General features: G+C 41.9%; 1 protein-coding gene across 4 annotated transcripts in view; it reads left to right on the top strand.

Moving 5' to 3' along the window:
• The window catches only part of KMT2A (lysine methyltransferase 2A), a 77,487-nt gene that overhangs the window by 33,392 nt on the left and 22,607 nt on the right, over window positions 1-21,488 (top strand). For 2 of the 4 annotated variants that reach the window (XM_078058913.1, XM_078058910.1), the window contains 18 exons: window positions 1,238-1,415; window positions 2,329-2,563; window positions 4,345-4,409; window positions 4,826-5,203; window positions 5,548-5,621; window positions 6,799-6,930; window positions 7,495-7,608; window positions 11,514-11,660; window positions 12,305-12,400; window positions 12,612-12,732; window positions 14,271-14,384; window positions 14,814-14,998; window positions 16,091-16,264; window positions 17,414-17,524; window positions 17,825-17,898; window positions 18,529-18,722; window positions 19,030-19,136; window positions 20,344-20,481. In XM_078058913.1, coding sequence (XP_077915039.1) covers window positions 1,238-1,415; window positions 2,329-2,563; window positions 4,345-4,409; window positions 4,826-5,203; window positions 5,548-5,621; window positions 6,799-6,930; window positions 7,495-7,608; window positions 11,514-11,660; window positions 12,305-12,400; window positions 12,612-12,732; window positions 14,271-14,384; window positions 14,814-14,998; window positions 16,091-16,264; window positions 17,414-17,524; window positions 17,825-17,898; window positions 18,529-18,722; window positions 19,030-19,136; window positions 20,344-20,481 — 2,637 coding nt within the window. Of the gene's footprint in view, window positions 1-1,237; window positions 1,416-2,328; window positions 2,564-4,344; window positions 4,410-4,825; window positions 5,204-5,547; window positions 5,622-6,798; window positions 6,931-7,494; window positions 7,609-11,513; window positions 11,661-12,304; window positions 12,401-12,611; window positions 12,733-14,270; window positions 14,394-14,813; window positions 14,999-16,090; window positions 16,265-17,413; window positions 17,525-17,824; window positions 17,899-18,528; window positions 18,723-19,029; window positions 19,137-20,343; window positions 20,482-21,488 lie in introns of all 4 variants that reach the window. The other 2 variants (XM_078058911.1, XM_078058909.1) reach the window with 1 other exon arrangement.

Raw genomic sequence — 21,488 nt, 5'->3', positions numbered from 1 at the left:
TGTAGTGGAATCTGTGACCTAATGTTGACGGTGCATTTTTGTAGTCACATTGTTTTACTATTATTTACCAAAGAAAATGGGGTGGGGGGGCTTCTCTTCCTCTGAGCAGTGAGTGATTAGAGCAATAGATGATAGGTATTTGCAGAACACAGATGAGAAGCCCTTAGCCTTAAGTTGCAGGCAGAAAAGCTGTAGGATTCAGTTCATTAAGATGATGACAAATTTTACAAAGAACAGCTTTTTTTTTTTTTCTTTTTACAAAGGTAGCTAGGCACTGGCCTTTTCTGAGAAAACCCATGGATCTTTAGGTTCTTTTTTAAAATTGCCATGTAATAGATACATATTTATGCCAACACACCAAGTTAGGTTAAGATGACCACACATTGAGGTTTTTCATGTTATTCAACCTAGGGCCATATTTACATTTAGTAATTTTACCAGTTGACAGTTCTAGCAGGAGGATGATGGGATTTATTTCTGATACCATTTTGGACGTATTTTGGTTAGCCTCCTAGTGATGGGAGCAGTGGCTCTTTAAAATGTGAGAGGTGGGGCGCCTGGGTGGCTCAGTCGTTAGGCGTCTGCCTTCGGTTCGGGTCGTGGTCCCAGGGTCCTGGGATCGAGCCCCACATCGGGCTCCCTGCTCTGCGGGAAGCCTGCTTCTCCCTCTCCCACTCCCCCTGCTTGTGTTCCCTCTCTCGCTGTGTCTCTGTCAAATAAATAAATGAAATCTTTAAAAATAAAAAAATTAAAAAAATAAAAAGAGACTTAATTTGAAATAAAAAATAAAATGCAAGACGCTTCTGTGCAGATCTGTGGCCTTTCATGCTTACATTTATAAGTTGTTTCCCCTACTTCTCTGTTGATCAGGGAAATAGAAGAAATAGCCTGTGATTAGATAAGCCCTGTTAACTCCAGGCCAAACTTTGGATAACGTAGACTGGCAGCTTGAGTTTTGAGGGGAGTTTTAAAGCAGTAGTATAATGGGGAATAGAAATTTAGTTGATTTCTGTTTTTTGATTAAAAGCCCTGCCCCGCCCCCCTTTTGGCTGCCAACTTTAGGATACAGAACTAGTAGATTTCTGTAGGTTGTCATGGCTTATCAGCTGGGAATAGCTAGAGTTGTATGTGTTGATTCTAGATTGTAATGACCTACCAGCTGTACTTTGGCTTCATTTAATGACATTTTCAACATGTATGCTTGCTGTTGTTTGTTTTGACTTGCCTCTTAACTCAGGGTCAAGAAAGTGATTCGTCAGAGACCTCTGTGCGAGGACCCCGCATTAAACATGTCTGCAGAAGAGCTGCTGTTGCCCTTGGCCGGAAACGAGCTGTGTTTCCTGATGACATGCCCACCCTGAGTGCCTTACCATGGGAAGAACGAGAGAAGATTTTGTCTTCCATGGGGAATGATGGTAGGTCAGGGGTGTCAACCTCGAAGTCTGAGCAGACATTTTTTGATTTGTTTGCTGATCATTCTGGGGATACCTAGTAGGCTTTTCATAGCACTGTGTGTTAGTCTGGGTCCTCCAAAAAGCAAATGGCAAGGGTGTATTCAATGTGCAAGGATTACCCTAGAGGAAATGCCCGAGAGAGAAAATCGGGGGGGAGCTGGGGAAGGCTGGGACAATGGTCAGGCTGCTCTGCAAGTCTGACCCCAGGGAAAGAGAGAGGGAGGGAGGGTTGGGCAGAATCTTCCCAGACTGTCTTCCCAGAGAGTTTGGCAAGGCTGTCGGGGAGTCCTTGAGCAAAAGCTGACTGTCAGGGGAGTTTTGTGTCTCCCAGGAACAGGCCCGCCTTAGTATCCCTGCCATGCTCAGTCACTACCTAGGAGCAACCCCCATGGTAAGTGTGGGCTTGGTGTACCACTGGATTTCAGAGCACAGCAGTTGGGGCCGTTGGTCAGTTAGCTTCGTTCCCTGTTGTTGGAGGTCTGTGGGGCACATTCTCACGGTTGCCTTTAGATGCTGGGTGACTTAAATGCTAGGTGACTGCTTATATAAAATGTAGAGGTTTAGAGAATCTTAAGAAGCATTCAATTCGCATTCCGGGTTTTAGGTTAGACTGTGTTTTGTTCTCAGTGTTCGGATTTCTGCTTTCATCAAGCTGCAAGTTATAGGCGTTTTAAAACATTTAAAGAATTATTTAAAACAGGCTCTGATTTCTGCCTATGAATATTTTTATTATGACTTATTTCATGTTTGGAGTCCCAATTAAAATGAGGCTTGAATGTATATAATGATATAAACGGATTTTGACGAATTCCGCCTCTGCTCCCAAGAAGGAATTAGATACTCCCTCAGAACTAACGACACGTTTCTTTAACAGACAAGTCATCAATTGCTGGCTCAGAAGATGCTGAACCTCTTGCTCCACCCATCAAACCAATTAAACCCGTTACCAGAAACAAGGCGCCTCAGGAACCTCCAGTAAAGAAAGGGCGACGATCCAGGCGGTGTGGGCAGTGTCCCGGCTGCCAGGTGCCTGAGGACTGTGGTGTTTGTACTAATTGCTTAGACAAACCCAAGTTTGGTGGCCGAAATATAAAGAAGCAGTGCTGCAAGTGAGTGGGTGTCTTACTCTGAGGTGTTGACCTCTCAGCCGTGGAGGTTGTGTTTATGCCTGGTCTGTCACAGGGATGCATCAGAAACCTGAGTGTGGTTGTGTTGAGTCTCCTTGAGGTGCAAGGTTCGTTGCAGAGTTGGATTTTGTGATGTGGCCAGGATTGGGCTGTCCTGAAATAAGAAATACTCAGGGCAGTGCTGTGTAGTAGAAAGTCCTGCAGCGGTGGAAAGATTCTCTGTCTGCTCAGTTCGTGTGGTAGCCATTAGCCGAACGTGGCTGTAGAACACTGGCAGGGTGGTTAGTGTGACCGAGGAACTACATATTTAATTGCATTGCATTTCAATTAATTAAATTTAAATGGCCACATGTGCCTAGTGGCTACCATATCAGTGTAGCTATGGAGGCCTTCCACGTAAAAACTGACAAATTTATATATTTATATTTTATATATTATATAAGTTATATATATAAGTCACATGCATATGTAAATTCACATATAATTGAGCTATAATTTATATTTAATTTAACTATATATTATAATATCTATTTGTATTATAATTTTTCAGGTCAACTGAAATTACCTTTATGGCATTGAGGAAAAAGTGGTGATATCTTAGTCTGAGACCCTTGGCTTTCTAACTCCCAGAATATTTTCATGCAAGTGGAGTTTTTGATCTGAAAGTTTTGATTACTTGATCTTTTTTTTTTTTTTTAAAGATTTTATTTATTTGACAGAGAGAGACACAGTGAGAGAGGGAACACAAGCAGAGGGAGTGGGAGAGGGAGAAGCAGGCCTCCCACAGAGCAGGGAGGCCAATGCGGGGCTCGATCCCAGGACCCCGGGATCATGACCTGAGCTGAAGGCAGACGCTTAACAACTGAGCCACCCAGGCGCCCCTGATTACTTGATCTTTTCTCCCTTTTTTAAGTCAGTTTGTGGATTCACTTTCTGCTCTTTGGCATAATTTGTTTTAAATGGATCAAGCAAGTTGCACAAACAAATTTTAGTGACTGAGCATCTCATAAAGTGCCTGGCACAAGGAGTAGATATTAGCAATAGGTATTTGCTGAATGAATGGTAACATGAAAGTGATTTATAGAAAATGTGGCTGGGAGAAATTAGTTCAGGGGAGATAGTTTCCAGGAGACAGTAAGTAGTTTTGTGCTTTCATTTAGTCTGGCCTTAAGCAAGAATCTTGTCTCAGTCCCATTAGTGGGAGGAAGTGAGACAAATCACTGATCAGCAGAAAGGTACATGATTGCAAGATAAACCTGCACTATAATTTAGGGGTTGAAATGTATTTAGCTCAGTTTTAGATTTCAAAGTAAGTTTTAGTTTCATTAAATTGAGGGGTGAACTATGTATCAAAGCCCTGAGATAGACCTGTAGCATTGTAGTGTCAGACAAAGGACTTGTTGGTTAATTTTAGTCCATTTTTTATTCAGATTACTATATGAATGTTAATCATAAGGGAGCAGAACCGATTTGACTGTAAAACACCAGCTGATCATTTTGTGTGTGGTGCTAGTTAGTACTGGGTTATAAGAAATTTGAGTCCCATTTCAAAAATAATTTGATATTTATTCCTTTTAGACCCTAAAGGTAGGTAAAATTGCTGATCGAAGCATTCAGAGGCTCAGATTGAATCTGAGTACTTTTTTCAGCTCTCAAAATGAACCCTAGTAAAGGTTCACTGATTCTTGCAGACCAATTAACACTTGTTTCAGTGGCTTTTCTTCTAAATGTAGTTTACTGTATGGTATCCCTTGTTATCCTAGGATGAGAAAATGTCAGAATCTACAATGGATGCCTTCCAAAGCCTACCTTCAGAAGCAAGCAAAAGGTAGCGTTGTAAAAAGATTTTTCCCAGATGTTTCCTGCCGTAATACCACGTAGTCACGTACATCTAGTGTCAGGAGAATGCTGGTTGTTCATTTGTTTGTTTGTTTAACTGCTTTTCCCAGCCAGTTGGTGGTTGTGGAAGCTGGGTGGTAGTTATATGAGGGTTCATTTTACTATTCCCTTCACTTTGAAATTTTCCGTAATCAAAAAAAATTTTTAAATTCCTGTAACAATTCCAGTCCATTCTGTTTCCGAGAGCAACACAAGTGTACCTGTCTCACCTGACCAACTTGCTCTTTCCAGTGTCGACTTCAGCGCAGGGCACTGTGAATAAGATAGTGTTACATTCCTCTGCTTCTGTCTTAAAGAAAGTTTTTCTCACTTATAGATAAATCATCTTGGTCTTTTTCCCCCTAGCTGTGAAAAAGAAAGAGAAAAAGTCTAAAACCAGCGAAAAGAAAGAGAGCAAGGAGAGCAATGTTGGGAAGAGCGTGGTGGACTCTGGTCAGAAACCTGTCCCATCAGCAAGAGAGGACCCTGCCCCCAAGAAAAGCAATAGTGAACCTCCGCCTCGAAAGCCCATCGAGGAAAAGAGCGAAGAAGGGAACGCCTCCACCCCAGTTCCTGAATCCAAACAAGTTACCACTCCAGCTTCCAGGAAGTCCAGCAAGCAGGCCTCCCAGCCAGTGCCAGTCACCCCTCCACAGCCACCGAGCACAGCACCACCGAGAAAAGAAGTTCCCAAGACCACTCCTAGTGAGCCCAAGAAAAAGCAGCCTCCACCACCAGAATCAGGTGAGTGAGGAAGGCAAGAAGGAGTTGCGGAATCAGAAGTACCAGCAAAGAACACCGATGTCTTAAACAGCATTTGGAAACCCGAAATGTATATTTTTAAGCTTTTAGTTAAGGAAAATTAGCTTTCTTTTAAGCTATTTATATAATAATAAATAGAAGCAAAAAACCAGTTAAGTTGGAGGTATTGTCTTAATTTCCTGTGTAAAGCCTAGAGTTTAAGTTGGTTTTTGTGTTTTCTAATGCCCCTTTCTTCACAGGCCAGTTAGTCCTGAGGTGGTCCTTGCTGTTTAGCACGAGCTCTGAGTTTAGTGGTGTCTGATTGCAATTTATTTTGAATTCTTTAGGTCCAGAGCAAAGCAAGCAGAAAAAAGTGGCTCCTCGCCCAAGTATTCCTGTAAAACAAAAACCAAAAGAAAAGGTGAGGAGAGATTTGTTTCTCTGCCATTGCTCAGGGATGTGTTGCATTCATAAGACATAGTCTTATCCTTGACATTTACGTGATTGAGTGAAGGAAACTGCGTATCTGCTTCTCTGCAGATGGCCGTGGACTTCCTTAAAATGAACAAAGCAGGTTTAGGCTTTAGCTCGTCTTGTTTTTTGTCTTTCCCCTTCTCTGTGGCCTTCCGTGCTTAGGCTGATGCCGCAGGCCGCTTACTGTGATTGTTTTTGCCCTCGACGTCCTTTAGCGATATTTGTCTATAGCCATCACCCTTCTCTGTGTCCACTATGTTTTTATGTGGAGAGAGAGAGGTCTTTAAGAATCTTCTGGCTCGGGGCGCCTGGGTGTCTCAGTTGGTTGAGCATCCGACTCTTGATTTCTGCTCCGGTTGTGATCTCAGGGTCGTGGGATCAAGCCCCGCATTGGGCAGCACAGAGTCTCCCTCCACGTCTCCCTCTGCCCCTCTCCCTGCGCACGTGTGTCGCACTCGCGTGCTCTCTCTCTCTCAAATAAATAAATTGTTAAAAGAAAGAATCTTCTGGCTCTTTCTGCCGTCTCTCTGTGCCACCATAATGGTGGTGCATGAGCGTCCTGGCTGAGGCATCAACAATGCCAAAGAGAGGCAGATGCCAGGGTCTTATTAAGCCTTGCTCCAAGGTCATTGTCTGGCTTCTGACTGTGGTGATAAAGCATGGTTACACTGGTGAGTTGAAATCATTAATGGTCCCAGAGCTGCGAATACTATTGTGACCATCCTAGACCAGTTAAACAAGAGTAGAATGATCAGCCCCAGATTGGATGTGCAACTTAAAGATCTAGAAAAATGGCAGAATAACCTGCTCCCATGCTGTCCCTTTGGTTTCGTTGTGCCAACAACCGCAGCTGACCTCGTGGACCACGAAGAAGCAAGACAAAAACCCACAGGAGGGAGAGTCCTGGGACTCTCTTGGGATTCTCCTGGGGCTGTGATACATACATAAAAGCCCCCATGGAAAAAAGAATCTGAAGATCAACTCTCTGTGTCTGTGGAATACTTGTGTTGGAAACGTGTTCTCCAGAGCTGTTAATAAGATTTTTTGTTTGCGTCGTTACCTGTTGCAAAAGTGAAGGCAAGTGGGATGTGGTTTTTTTCTTTATCCATCTTCTGTCTCTGTAGGAAAAGCCACCTCCAGTCAGTAAGCAGGAGAACACAGGCACTTTGAACATCCTCAGCACTCTCTCCAATGGCAATAGTTCGAAGCAAAAAATCCCAGCAGATGGAGTCCACAGGATCAGAGTGGACTTTAAGGTAAAAGCATTTTGTGACCATGTAGTATGTCGAGCGTCATGGACTTCAGATCAGAAAAATGATGTTATCCAAGGTGTTGATGAAAGAGGGGGAATTCAGCACCCAGTCAGGGAATAAGAACTACCATTGGCAGGTGGGTTCAGGTGTGAGAGAACTCTGGTCAGTGTCGTGAGGTCACCATTTACGAGCTGACGAACGAACACAGGCATCAGCCTGAGCAAGAAAGTGCATTCGGATGAGAACAGCGTCTGAGGAAATAATTCTTTCACGTGGGAATTCTCCAACCATGATGATTGCTTGAATCAGCAAAACTCTAAGGAAAAGTCACTCCCGGGATATCTTTGCGTTCTCGTTAACATGAATTAAACCAGTAGGTGAGCATTTTAACAGTTTGTGTCTGAGATGAAAATTTTTTAAAGTAGCAGGTTGTTCTTGAACCCACCGAAACGAAGTCTTCTTGCCACTCTGATGTCACTCTGATTTTATGCTTGCTGGCCTTGCTCTCGATCCAAAGCTGTGTGTCACTGGAACGCTTTCATAAATGATCCGTCTCTCTCTCTACAGGAGGATTGTGAAGCAGAAAATGTGTGGGAGATGGGAGGCTTAGGAATCTTGACCTCTGTTCCTATAACACCCAGAGTGGTTTGCTTTCTCTGTGCCAGCAGTGGGCACGTGGAGGTAAGAGAAGCTGCTTCTTGGTACCCCAGACAGTTGAATGGTAGATGATTTTGCTGTGATGAAAGAAATCATTTCTTCTGTCTTGTTGGTATGTAGCAGGTACTGTCCCCTCTTTATTTTTGATTTGTTTTTTTAAAGTAATATTTACGCCCAACGTGGGGCTCGAACTCACAACCCAGACAGCAAGAGTCTCAGTCTCCACCGACTGAGCCAGCTGGGCGCCCCTACTGTCCAGCTAATGAAATGCTTTACAAGTTTTTTAGAGATTTCATGAAGGAATCTGCTGCTTAGTAGAGGAGCAAAATTATTGAGTGTGAAAGGATTAATGGTCTCATGTCTTAAATGCACTCTTTTTATTAGAGTTCTGATAGTTCTGCCAAATGTCCAAACATGGCAAAGATGATATAGCGCACTTCTGGAAAAAGAGATGGCTATCTTATATTGATTATCAAAATCCCCTTGTCTACAAAGAGCTCTTAGCAATTAATAAGAAAAAGGAACAACACCCAGTAAAAAAAATAGGCTACGGACAGGAATATGTAATTCACAAAATGAGAAATAAAAACATGGTGGGCAGGGGCAAAGCCTTCTGAGGACCAAAAATTGGACGTTAAAGCATGATTAAGAAGATCATGTGGGGGGCGCCTGGGTGGCTCAGTTGTTAAGCGTCTGCCTTCGGCTCAGGTCGTGATCCCAGGGTCCTGGGATTGAGCCCCACATCGGGCTCCCTGCTCAGCAGGAAGCCTATTTCTCCCTCTCCCACTCCCCCTGCTTGTGTTCCCTCTCTCGCTGTCTCTCTCTGTCAAATAAATAAATAAAATCTTAAAAAAAAAAGATAACGTGGGAAGGGGTGCCTGGCTGGCTAAGTTGGTGGAGCACACGACTCTTGATTTTGGGGGTTGTGAGTTCGAGCCCCACGTTAGCTATAGAGATTACTTAAAAAAATAAAATCTTTAGAGGCACCAGGATGGCTCAGTCGGTTAAGCGTCTGACTCTTGATTTTGGCTCAGGTCATGATCTCAGGGTTGTGAGATCGAGCTCCCATCAGCTCCAAGTCTGCTGGAGATTCTCTCTCTCCCTCTCCTGCCCCCCTTCTCAAAAAATAAATTAATAAAATCTTAAAAATAAATAAAATCTTTTTTAAAAAGTCATGTGGGGGGAAAAAGAGCATGTGGAAATAGGGACTTCCTGTTGGTGGAATCTGACTTAGTTGCAATCTTTCTTTCTGAGGAGATTGTTCAGAAATACGTATTTATTTTTAAAATGAACATACTGTCTAACCCAGCAGTGGCACTCCAGGTATTTATCCTAAGGATATAATTAGAGAAACAGCAAATAGCTATATGCATAGGTATGTGTGTATATATGTGTGTGTGCAGTACACATATATATGTAATAAACCCTTTTCTCTCTATATAATAACCAGAAGGGTTTATTTCAGTACTGCTTATGATAACAAATAATAGGAAACAACCAAAAGTTTGTCAATAAGGGGCGGGAGTCTTTAATCATAGGACATGCATATAAGGGCCAATATGAAGTCCTAGATAGTAATATAGATTGATATTGACATGGGAAGGTGTCCATGACACGTCACTGAGTTAATAAAAGAGCAGATTACAAAGTAGTATGTAAAGCGTGATCCCATTTTGGTTTGGACATTGTTTTAAAATATATATATATGCAGGGGCGCCTGGGTGGCTCAGTCGTTAAGCGCCTGACTTTGGCTCAGGTCATGATCCCAGGGTCCTGGGATCGAGCCCTGCATAGGGCTCCGTGCTCCGCGGGAAGCCTGCTTCTCCCTCTCCCACTCCCCCTGCTTGTGTTCCCTCTCTCGCTGTGTCTCCCTCTGTCAAATAAATAAATAAAAAATCTTCAAAAATATATATATACATGCAGAAAGAACTGTGGAAGGATTTACACCAAAATCTTAAAAGTGTGATTGGATTATGGGTGCCTTGTTTTCTCTTTATTTTTCTTTATCCTTTTGAGTCTTTTGCAGTGCGTATTTGCCACCTTTACAATGCAAAGCACAATTTTAAATAGGAAGCAGTAGTTTGTCATCCATACAATTCTCAATTCTAGAATACCTCCTTAGCTTATTATTTTATCACATGTATTTTAAGGTCATGAAGAAATTCCAAGGCCAGATTATAATGTACATATTGAGCAATCAGGGAGACTCACTAGTTAAGAGATTCAGTCCTGCCCACTTGCTATGTTAAATTATACAGTAGCAAAATTACAGATTATTGTCTGGTATTCGTTCATTAAGCAAATATTTTTGTGCCTATTATGAACAATAATATTGTTCTAAGTGGTGCGGCTGCTTTAGATACTACTGAGACTAAGAATATTCAGGTTTTAAGTGTCAGGGGTTTATTGTATCTCTTTTGCACGTAATGTTTTACGTCCACACATATGCTGCTCACAGGAATAACTTGTAGCACCAGTCCTTCAACTTCCGTGATAAAATGGGGTTTTTTTCAGAGTATAATTGCTTTAATTTAAATTGAGTAGTTGTGCACAGCAATCCCACAGGATTCCTAAAAACTGAACTAGAGAATGAATAGCTCACTGCCTGCATTATACTCCTACCAAAGCATAACTAGTGTTTGATGAATTCTGACATTCGAGGTTTGTTTGTTGTTGTTTTTTTAAAGATTTATTTATTTATTTTAGACAGAGAGAGCACCCTGTGGGGAGGGGCAGTGGGAGAGGGAGAGAGAGAATCTCAAGCAGACTCCGCATGGAATGCAGAGCCTGATGCGCGGTTGTGAGATCACAACCTGAGCCAAAACCAGGAGTCAGATGCTTAACCAACCGCGCCACCTGTGGATCCCCAGACATTCGAGTTTTGGTTTTTTTTAAGATTTTATTTATTTATTTGACAGAGAGAGAGCACAAGCAGGGGGAGCGGCAGGCAGAGGGAGAAGCAGACTCCCCGCTGAGCAGGGAGCCCGATGCAGGACTTGATCCCAGGACCCTGAGATCATGACCTGAGCTGAAGGCAGACGCTTAACCAACTGAGCCACCCAGGCGCCCCTCGAATTTTTAAAAACCTTTTATGTTGACATCATTTCAGATTTGCAGAAAAGTTATGAGAGTAGTACAAAGAATTCCCATATACCCTTCACCCAGATTGCCCAAATGTTCATATTTTTGCTTTATCCTTTTCTCTTTGTGTATCTGTATTTTACAAAGTGAGAAAATATGTACATACATTTTATATATAACACATTTTTTCTAAAAATTTGGAAGTTGCAGACGTGTCCTTTTATGTCTAAATATTTTAGTATGTATTTCCTAAAACCAAGGACATTCTCTCATACAGTCATGGTATAGTTGTCAAAGTCCGGAAATTAACAGTGGTATATTGTTATCTAATCTATAAACCTTATTTAGGTTTGATCAGTTGTCCCAATAATTCTGCTATGGCAAAAGAAGAGTCTGGGTCATCCTCATTCAAATTTTTAAAAACTCCTTACATGAAAATAACATTTCTACAATTAGAGATGGAAAGGACAAACCAGAGCTTACAACTGTCTTTAGTTTTGTAGGAAGCCTTTAAAATCCTCCCTCTTTCCCCCTTCCCATAGCTCTTGCTTGTACCTTGCCTTAGGCACTTAACGCATTCTGGTAAATCTGGGATTATATTTATCTTGTTACTTTTTAAATTCTACCATTATTACTTTAGGCCCCTGCGTCCCCTCAGTGCCTAATCTTGTGCTTTTTTTTTTTTTTTTTACATAGTCATTGTAAAATGATTATGTATTAAATTAAAAAATATATATATGTATATATATGCACACACCATTGGACTCCTAAAGCCTGAGGTCTGTAAATAGCATTTGGTTGATCTCTACATGTTATTTGACAACCTCTGTGTTCCCCTCTTACCCTAGTTTGTGTATTGCCAAGTCTGTTGTGAGCCCTTCCACAAGTTTTGTTTAGAGGAGAACGAGCGCCCCCTGGAGGACCAGCTGGAGAACTGGTGTTGTCGCCGCTGCAAGTTCTGTCACGTTTGTGGAAGGCAGCATCAGGCCACCAAGGTATAAAACTAAGTAACAGAACTCTATTTCCGTTTCTGCCTTTTGGTTTAGGGTTTTGTACCTGTATTTTTCCTCTGCTGACTTAGTCTATCGCGACTATTTAATTTGGTATAATTCATTGCCTATTTTTGTGTTTTAATTTGGGGAATATAGGAGAAAACATGGCATTAGATAAAATCCCCCCAATAACGCCAGTCTACCTGATAAGAATATTCATCACTGAGTGCCTTTGGCAGGACATAAACCCCAGTGCTTTCTTTGAGAGTAAAATAATTTATGAGACAATTTAAACTGTTCTAATGATGTGCTATACTTACTTGAAGATAAATATGAAACGGGTGCTCCAAGTGAGTCGATGTGATGCCCATCTTTTTTTTTTTGATGTGATTCCCACTTCTTGCCTTTATATTTTCTTTTTTTTTTTTATTAGTGTATAGCTGACATACAATATGATGTGAGTTTCAGGTGTATGACTCAGTGACTCAGCACTTCTACACATGACTCAGTGCTCACCATGAGAAGCACAGTCCCCATCCGCAGTCTCACCGACTATTCCCTCGGCTGTACTTTCCATCTCCACGACTTAATTATTTCATAACTGGAAGCGTGTACCTCTTCATCCCCTGCCTTTGTGTTCCCTACAGCAGCTGCTGGAGTGTAATAAGTGCCGAAACAGCTATCACCCCGAGTGCCTGGGACCAAACTACCCCACCAAGCCCACCAAGAAAAAGAAAGTTTGGGTGAGTACCCATATGACACGGTTGCAGAGAGAACTGTCATGGAGCTCCTGGGCTTGCCCACCCTGTAACGGGGGTCCCCTTGGTCTCATTACTAGGAAGAGCCATCCCAGGAAAGAGGTCAGCCTGAGAAACGGATTGCATCTGAGGTCTCTTTAAATGAGACGAGATGTTAAAAATAAGAAATTCCTGTTGAATTTCCTTTCTTTTCCAGATCTGCACCAAGTGTGTTCGCTGCAAGAGCTGTGGATCCACAACTCCAGGCAAAGGGTGGGACGCACAGTGGTCTCACGACTTCTCCCTGTGCCATGACTGTGCCAAACTCTTTGCTAAAGGTACCGCGGGGAAGCCAGTTTCGTCAACTTTTAGAAAGTATATTTGGTGTTTTTTTGGTTTTTTTCTAAAGATTTTATTTATTTGACAGAGAGACACAGCGAGAGAGGGAGCACAAGCAGGGGGAGTGGGAGAGGGAGAAGCAGGCTTCCCGTGGAGCAGGGAGCCCGATGCAGGGCTCGATCCCAGGACTCTGGGATCATGACCTGAGCCGAAGGCAGACGCTTAACGACTGAGCCACCCAGGCGCCCCTATATTTGGTGCCTACAGGGTGAACTGGACACTCCAGTGGAATGAAGTAAAACGTTTTATACATCTTGTCAAGGGTTTACTAAGTTCCTGGTCTTACCCTTTCCTTTACACAGAGTATCACAGCAACTAAAATGTTTCGTTAGCTTATATGGGAAGAATTCAGGGGATTTTTGTAATAACTAACCACAAAGAAATGCTCTAAGCCAGTATTTCCCAAAGTGAGGTACACAGATGTTTGATTGTTTCAGAAATGATTCTAGGTGGTACTGAGTCAAACATTTTAATAGTTACAATAGAAAAAAATTATACCTAATACATTAAACTCATTTTACTGACTTTGGATAATAATGATACAAAGTTTACTATTGAAGTTATTTAAAGTAATCAAATCAATGTTAAATCTATTAAGTAAAGAATAATAGAGGGGGAGCGCTTGGGTGACTCAGTCAGTTGGGTAAGCGTCTGCCTTCGGCTGAGGTCATGATCTCAGGGTCCTGTGATTGAGCCTCGCATTGTGCTCCCCGCTCAGAGAGCCTGCTTCTCCCTCCCTCTGCCACTCCCCCTGCTTGTGCTCTCTCATTCTCTCTGTCAAATAAATAAATAAAATCTTAAAAAAAAAATAGAAGAAGAATAGAGGGGGTGCATGGATAAAGCAAATTGATGAAGGCTGTCCTTTGTGTTGAATTTTAGGAAGTGCTGCTCTGAGCTCTAACTTAAAGCACTAAGAATAGGGGCGCCTGGGTGGCTCAGTCGTTAAGCGTCTGCCTTCAGCTCAGGTCATGATCCCAGGGGCCTGGGATCGAGTCCCACATCGGGCTCCCTGCTCCGCGGGAAGCCTGCTTCTCCCTCTCCCACTCCCCCTGCTTATGTTCCCTCTCTCGCTGTGTCTCTCTCTGTCAAAAAATAAATAAAATCTTTAAAAAAAAAAAAAAAAAAGCACTAAGAATAAGGAGAAAGTGTAAATTAAATGCTTTTTTACTTCCATATCGTCGCCTCCTTTTGAAAATATAAATCCCTTTGGAACGTGTAAGAGAACGTTCTCTCCTTTTCTACTGTGTTCTTCGTAAACTCTACCTCATGACCTTTAAAAATGAGTCTAAATAAAATCAGTGGCGTGTTCTAAGAGCTCAGAAAAATCTGGACACTTTACAGATGCGTGAGCATTGCATAGTAGGTCCTGCTGGCATCTGTGAGCAGTTCCAGAAGAGAGTTGGCACGTGGAAGTCAGGGCCTGAGAGGCGCTGGTGTGTGAGCCAGAGCGCTGCTGAAAAGTGTGCTTTGCTTTCAGGGAACTTCTGTCCTCTCTGTGATAAGTGTTATGACGACGATGACTACGAGAGTAAGATGATGCAGTGTGGGAAGTGTGATCGCTGGGTCCATTCCAAATGTGAGAATCTTTCAGGTACAGAAGGTTGGAGTCTTTTTATTACAGTTTCCTTCTTGCCTGGTACAGTTATAGCCCCCAAAGTAATCTGTAAGCGTAAAATTATGGCCGTGTTGTTGCTTGAAGTCTTCTGGAATTTCCATTTCTGGTCTAGAATAAGCACCTTTGTGTCAAGTTGTGCTCATTTATCGTGAACGTATCCCTTTAAAATATTTATTTGCTATTTTCTGTGCGTACCTTAACCTCTTGGTTCTCCAGTAACCAAATCCTGGGTGGCTAGCGTTAATAGTGTCCCTTCAGAGATCAATACGTGCTGGGTTCCTGGGGGACATTAGAGTCCTGCTCCTGTCCCCAGGGTCCAGCTTTGTAGTAAGTTCATGGGAGTAGTGTCCTCCCTCTCTGCCACTCTTCAGAGCTCCTCAGCATTGTGGGGTTTTGTTTTTCTAGATGAGATGTATGAGATTCTGTCTAACCTGCCAGAAAGCGTGGCCTACACCTGTGTGAACTGCACTGAGCGGCATCCTGCAGAGTGGCGACTGGCCCTGGAAAAAGAGCTACAGATCTCTCTGAAGCAAGTTCTGACAGCTTTGCTCAACTCTCGGACCACCAGCCACTTGCTTCGCTACCGACAGGTAGGCCTTGAGAGTTTGTTTTAAGCGGTTTTCCCCAGCGAGGGAACGTTCGTTTGCTCCATTCTTCATTTAGTTTTGTAGAGTTATTTGCTTTGGCTTTCAACCATTAAGGAAATCTTTAGGACCAAGTGTAGGACCTTCTTTGGGGGCTTTCTTTGCTGTTATAATAAGAAATTTGGACTTTAGGGCGCCTGGGTGGCTCAGTCGTTAGGCGTCTGCCTTCGGCTCGGGTCATGATCCCAGGGTCCTGGGACTGAGCCCCATATCGGGCTCCCCGCTCCGCAGGAGGCCTGCTTCTCCCTCTCCCACTCCCCCTGCTTGTGTTCCCTCTCTCGCTGTGTCTCTCTCTGTCAAATAAATAAATAAAATCTTTAAAAAAAAAAGAAATTTGGACTTTATACTCTGGGGGGCGGCGGCGAAAGGCTTTACCCAAGAGTAACCCAATCAGAGTTGCTTTTTAAGGGAAAAAGAAAAAGATTCTGACTAAAGAGGGAGGAAGGATTGGAGAGGACTGAGGCTAGAGGCAGGAACAGTGGTCAGGAGGCAGTTGGAGTAATCTGGGTGAGAGGGAGAGTGGTGGCCTAATCTGACAGTCATATGGCTGTCACTGGGAAATCCCTAGGGCTCCTCAGGGCACAATTTGTAAACCACTACTTTTCGTCCATTGAAGTTGTGAACTGTACATCTAAAGAGTGGTCACTGGAAACACAATGTAAAATGTTGGAAGAACCACACAGATAACTCGAACTCAGAGCTAGGCTGCTGCTTTTTCTCCTCATAGAGCTCCATTTTTTTTTAATAGGAAGATTTGCTATCTCTCTGTCCCTCAGAAGGAACTGGACAATTTCTCTGTCTTCATACTCCGTTTGGAAGTTATCAAGCAAAGCTCTTAAGTTCACCTGGTCAAACTATTAGAGAACCGGCTCATTCTAACTTTCTTTTTGTATTATTTAAGAAATCTCTGATTATTTTCTTGTTCTTTAGGTTTTATAATATGAATCATTCAGTACCATCTTTATTAATTTTAGTAGAATTTGCACAGATGCCTCATTTTCAGTGTTAGATAAAAGAAACTATCTTTCCTGGAAACAGGCTGCCAAACCTCCAGACTTAAACCCTGAGACAGAGGAGAGTATACCTTCCCGCAGCTCCCCAGAAGGACCTGACCCACCTGTGCTTACTGAGGTCAGCAAACAGGAAGATCAACAGCCCTTAGATCTGGAAGGAGTCAAGAGGAAAATGGACCAAGGGAACTATACATCTGTGGTATGTCTCTACCTCAAACGCCAGTTTAGTGCCTTTGGGTCTTTAAGAGACAGGGCTGGGAGTAAGCACCAAGAGATGGCTTGTGTTATATTTAGAAATGTCTTGTGGATTTAAATACCTAAGAATATATGAGTTCTTTTAGCTCCGTGTTTCAGAAGATGGGAAGGTAGTGTCTCAAAATGATTTTTTTATTTGGCTGTCATCTGAGTTCTCTGAAAATTATTTTTTATTAAAACTGCTTATGGGGGCGCCTGGGTGGCTCAGTCGTTAAGCGTCTGCCTTCGGCTCAGGTCATGATCCCAGGGGCCTGGGATTGAGCCCTGCATCGGGCTCCCTGCCCTGCGGGAGGCCTGCTTCTCCCTCTCCCATGCCCCCCTGCTTGTGTTCCCTCTCTCGCTGTGTCTCTCTCTGTCAAATAAATAAATAAAATCTTAAAAAAAAAAAAAGAAAAAGCTGCACAGTTGTACATTTCCCCCTTAAACAAACAAACAGTTTATGGAGGGGCGCCTGGGTGGCTCAGTCGATTAAGCGTCTGCCTTCGGCTCAGGTCATGATCCCAGGGTACTGGGATCGAGCACCATGTCAGGCTCCCTGCTCAGCAGGAGCCTGCTTCTCCCTCTCCCTCTGCTCTCCTGCTCCTGCTATCTCAAATAAATAAATAAAAATCTTAAAAAAACAAAACAAAACACTAGTTTATGGAAAAATGTTAATGTGAAGTTCCTTGGTTTGCCCCTCTTGAAATCACGTCTAAATAATGTGTCTTTCTATATAGGATACTCATTTATAGATAGATGTCTTTTAAAGTTATGGTTTTAAGAATGTATGGGAATGATCATTTGTTATGGTCCATATTTGCTATTTAGTTGTTTATTTTAACCGAAATAAAAAATTATGGCCCTATTTGGGTAACTTACCGTGATACAGCCAATTTATTTGCATTCTTGCCTTATTAGCCTGGCTTCTCTTGACTGCCCCAAGTTAATTGTGAACTGAATTCCAGAGGCCTCCACTAAAGAGAAATTGCACTGCATTAAAATAGGGTGTCCATTTTCTGTTGGATCTCTGGGCTGGGTGATTTAGGAGGAAAGAGGAAGTGGTTTTGAGAGCACACTGTTTTATGAATAATTAATACTTTGTTTTTGTATACAGTTGGAGTTCAGTGATGATATCGTGAAGATCATTCAAGCAGCCATTAATTCAGATGGAGGGCAGCCAGAGATTAAAAAAGCCAACAGCATGGTCAAGTCCTTCTTTATTCGGGTGAATGATATTAATAGTTCATGTTTTTAATGCTTATCTATGGATAATTATCCATGAACAGAACGGATTTGTTCTCTTCTCCGTTTTGTTTTGCTATGTGTATAAAACATCTTTTGGTTTAACTCATTCCTCTGATTCTTTGGGAGGAAGTTGGTGGGGTCACCAAAGTGGATGGATCTTTCTCTTGGCCTGAAATCATCCTCATATTGACAGAGAAGCTAGTGTGAAGTTGTTGGTTTTTATGTGGTTTCCAAATGAATGTTCACATGCTTACATTTTGTTTGTTTGTTTTTCTGTTAGCAAATGGAACGTGTTTTTCCATGGTTCAGTGTCAAAAAGTCTAGGTTTTGGGAGCCAAATAAAGTATCGAGCAAGTAAGTAAATTCAGTGTTAACTTTTTTTTCCCCACCTCATCAGCTAGAAATCTGAGAGTTCTTATATTTCTAGATTAAGGGTTCTTCAGACTAGGTTTTAAGATTAAAAATTAATCACTTGAAATGCCTTTTCAGTGCCGATTTAGAGATAATACTTAATGTTTATTATAGCCTATTGCCCCCGTTTTTTTCTTTATATATTATGTTTTCTGCAACTTGGCTTAACTTGTGGCATATGTACAGTACCCGTGCTTCTATATGTAACTCAGTATTTGGACTTGCAGAAATTGGGTTCTGTGTTATTCGGTTCGAATTGTGCTCTCTATTGCTCTTGACTCTCCATATTTAACCTGAAATTTTTATTCCAGTGAATCCTTTTGATTCTTTGGGAAAGTTATCACATGCTTCCGGAAGTTTAACCAAGAGTCATATATCGAGAATATATATATTTTTAAATAATAAAGTCCTGTGTATTTAGACAGTTTCCAAATTCTGTGGCTTGTCCTTATATGCTGTGAATGGCTCATGCATGGGGCTGTGACCTGATGATATCAAGAATTTGATTATTTTGTATAGTTCCAGGTATATCGTAGGAGTTCAATAAATGCTTGTTGAATCAATTATTTTCAGCAGTGGGATGTTACCAAACGCAGTGCTTCCACCTTCACTTGACCATAATTATGCTCAGTGGCAGGAGCGAGAGGAAAACAGCCACACTGAGCAGCCTCCTCTAATGAAGAAAATCATTCCAGCTCCCAAACCTAAAGGGCCTGGAGAACCAGACTCTCCAACTCCTCTCCATCCTCCTACTCCACCAATTTTGAGTAAGGCACCAAATGAGTCATTATCCATTTCTCTCTAGATGCAAATGATTAACTTTGTGAACCTAAATTTAATATACTTGCATATTGGAAAGAAATTCTCAGGTCATCCTAATTTTTGCTTAGCTTGGCCTGGTAGCAAGAAATCGATATAAATACTCTAACAGATGGTGAGATAGCATAACTTTGAACACTTTTTGAAAGTGTTTATTTTATAAGCCACAGGCTATTTAAACCGAATTGGTTTTTTTCCTTCTGGAAATCAGACCTAGTATTGCCACTTCTAACTGGATATCTTTTGGGTTCCAAGGTACTGATAGGAGTCGCGAAGATAGTCCAGAACTGAACCCACCCCCAGGCATAGAAGATAATAGACAATGTGCATTGTGTTTGACCTATGGTGATGACAGTGCTAATGTAAGTACCTTGGCGAACGGGGTCCTACTTAGCAGATGCTCATGTGAACTGTTGGTCCTTGGTGTCTAAATTCGATGACTGGCTGCCATTTATTTAATGAATGTTTGTCACCTAGCTTATGTCACTTGGGGTTTTTTTTCTATAACGGATTTAATTGATTTAAAAGATGATTTGCCTTGGGGCACCTGGGTGGCTCAGTCGGTTAAGCATCTGACTCTTGATCTCAGCTCAGGTCTTGATCTCTGGGTCGTGAGTTCAAGCCCCGCGTTGGGCTCCACATTGTGCATGGAGCCCACTTAAAATTTTTTTTAAAAAAAAGATGATTTATCTTAAATTAACCTGTTGACGTCTAATAGTTTTTTTTTTTTTTTTAAAGATTTTATTTATTTATTTGACAGAGAGAGACACAGCGAGAGAGGGAACACAAGCAGGGGGAGTGGGAGAGGGAGAAGCAGGCTTCCCTCTGAGCAAGAAGCCCGATGCGGGGCTCGATCCCAGGACCCTGGGATCATGACCTGAGCCGAAGGCAGACACTTAACGACTGAGCCACCCAGGCGCCCCGACGTCTAATAGTTTTTATAGGAGATTTCTCAATAAGATTTTATGAAAGTCAATAAAATATATATAAGTTTGCATATTAAAGGCTTATGTGTAATGGAGAAGGGCAGAATGGTTAAGATCCCCAGTTCTGGCAGGCTGCCTGTATTCATCTCCATGCTCTGCTGCCTACTTGTTGACCTTGGCGAGGAGCTTAACCTCTCTGACTCTGTTTCATCTTTAAAATGAGGATAATAATAATACTTAACCTCAGAACGGTTATGAGGATTAAAGGAAATAATGTTTATAAAGCTTTATTTAGTGCTGGGCACAAAGTAAGCTTACAGTAAAAAAAGGTTTTGTAATGCAAGCTGAGAGAACTGGCTTTGAAATATGGTTGTAAAGAAGTCCACGCACACTTTTATAAACTTACCACATACTGCTTATGTTTTGATTCCCTGTGTTTATAAAACATTTCCTGTCTATGGATTCTAGAAAGGTGAGAAGTGGAAACAGAGGAACATTGAGAAATGAGTTTTGATTTTTGTTTGCATCCCCAAGTTAAAGAATTATTATTGATGTTATCTTGACTGAGGTAAAGCTAATACCAAGGAAAACCTTCTTTGACATTATATTCTTTAAAGAAAAAAGAAATCTCTTGATTTCTTAGGATGCTGGCCGTTTGCTTTACATTGGCCAAAATGAGTGGACACATGTAAATTGCGCTTTGTGGTCAGCAGAAGTGTTTGAAGACGATGATGGATCACTAAAGAATGTGCACATGGCTGTGATCAGGGGCAAGCAGCTGGTAAGACCCTGTGTAAATGTTATGGAAAAGATTTCCCCTCAGTTTCCAGATGTTCTCTCTGTGGCTTCATGCTACTTCATTGAGGTTTTCACAGTGCCTTCAGGATGGGTAGCCAGCAACAGATATTGGTGTGTACTGTAGGCAGGTTGCTACTCTGACCCCTGGGGGATGGTTCAAAGGAAATAGAGGACAAAGTATTATCTAGTTTGGGAGATGATCTGAATGTGCAAGAAACGTGTTAATTAACTAAGTGATTTAGACAAAATGATCTCAGAGGTCCCAGTTGAATCACCACTCTATGATTCCATAGGAAAAACCCCCATAAATACACACAGGAAGAGGGGATGTGGGAAATGATCAGTAGAAGCTGAGAGTAGTCAGAAAAGGCCACGGAGGAGTAAAATTTTAAAAGCTATATTGAAAGGAAGGGAGCAGATGAAGGATTATCAGAAAGAAAGCGAGCGAGAGAGAAACAAACAAACAAAAAGCCCATGTAATTTGTGGGGAGAGCACAAACAAAAAGTCTTCTGTGGAAAGAGGAGCCCAGACTGTGACCTCGATAGAATAAAGTGGTGACATACAGGCTAGTTGAAGGAAATCTTTGAATCATGCGATAAATTTAATCTGTTAAGTCTAGTAACTAGAGAACCCTTGTGTTTCTGACGGGTATAATCTTTCTAGAACTGAGTTCTTTTGGATATGGTAGCTTTCTAGTAAGGTGATGTTTTTAGTATCAATCTTCGAAGTTTTATCTTCTCTAAATCAATCGTGCATCCTAGGAACAAAACTGTGTTTTGGTTTAAGTTCTAAATCAAAGTGTAATATTTACGTTTAATAGTTACAGGGCCCCAGGGACAGTGGGAGAGAGAGGACCTGGAGAGGAGGCTTTAGGGTTCATATCAGTTCTCTGTAATTCAGCTGATTACCAATTAAAAAAAAAGGCCTTGTAGGAAACCCAGAATGGGGTAATTCTGTAGAGAAGAAAAATGGCTTAAAACATCTGAAAG

This window comes from Halichoerus grypus, chromosome 11 (assembly GCF_964656455.1).
Source record: "Halichoerus grypus chromosome 11, mHalGry1.hap1.1, whole genome shotgun sequence".
NCBI classification, from domain to species: domain Eukaryota; kingdom Metazoa; phylum Chordata; class Mammalia; order Carnivora; family Phocidae; genus Halichoerus; species Halichoerus grypus.
Note: the sequence above shows the minus strand (reverse complement) of the source record. Positions and strands in the feature narration are given on the sequence as shown.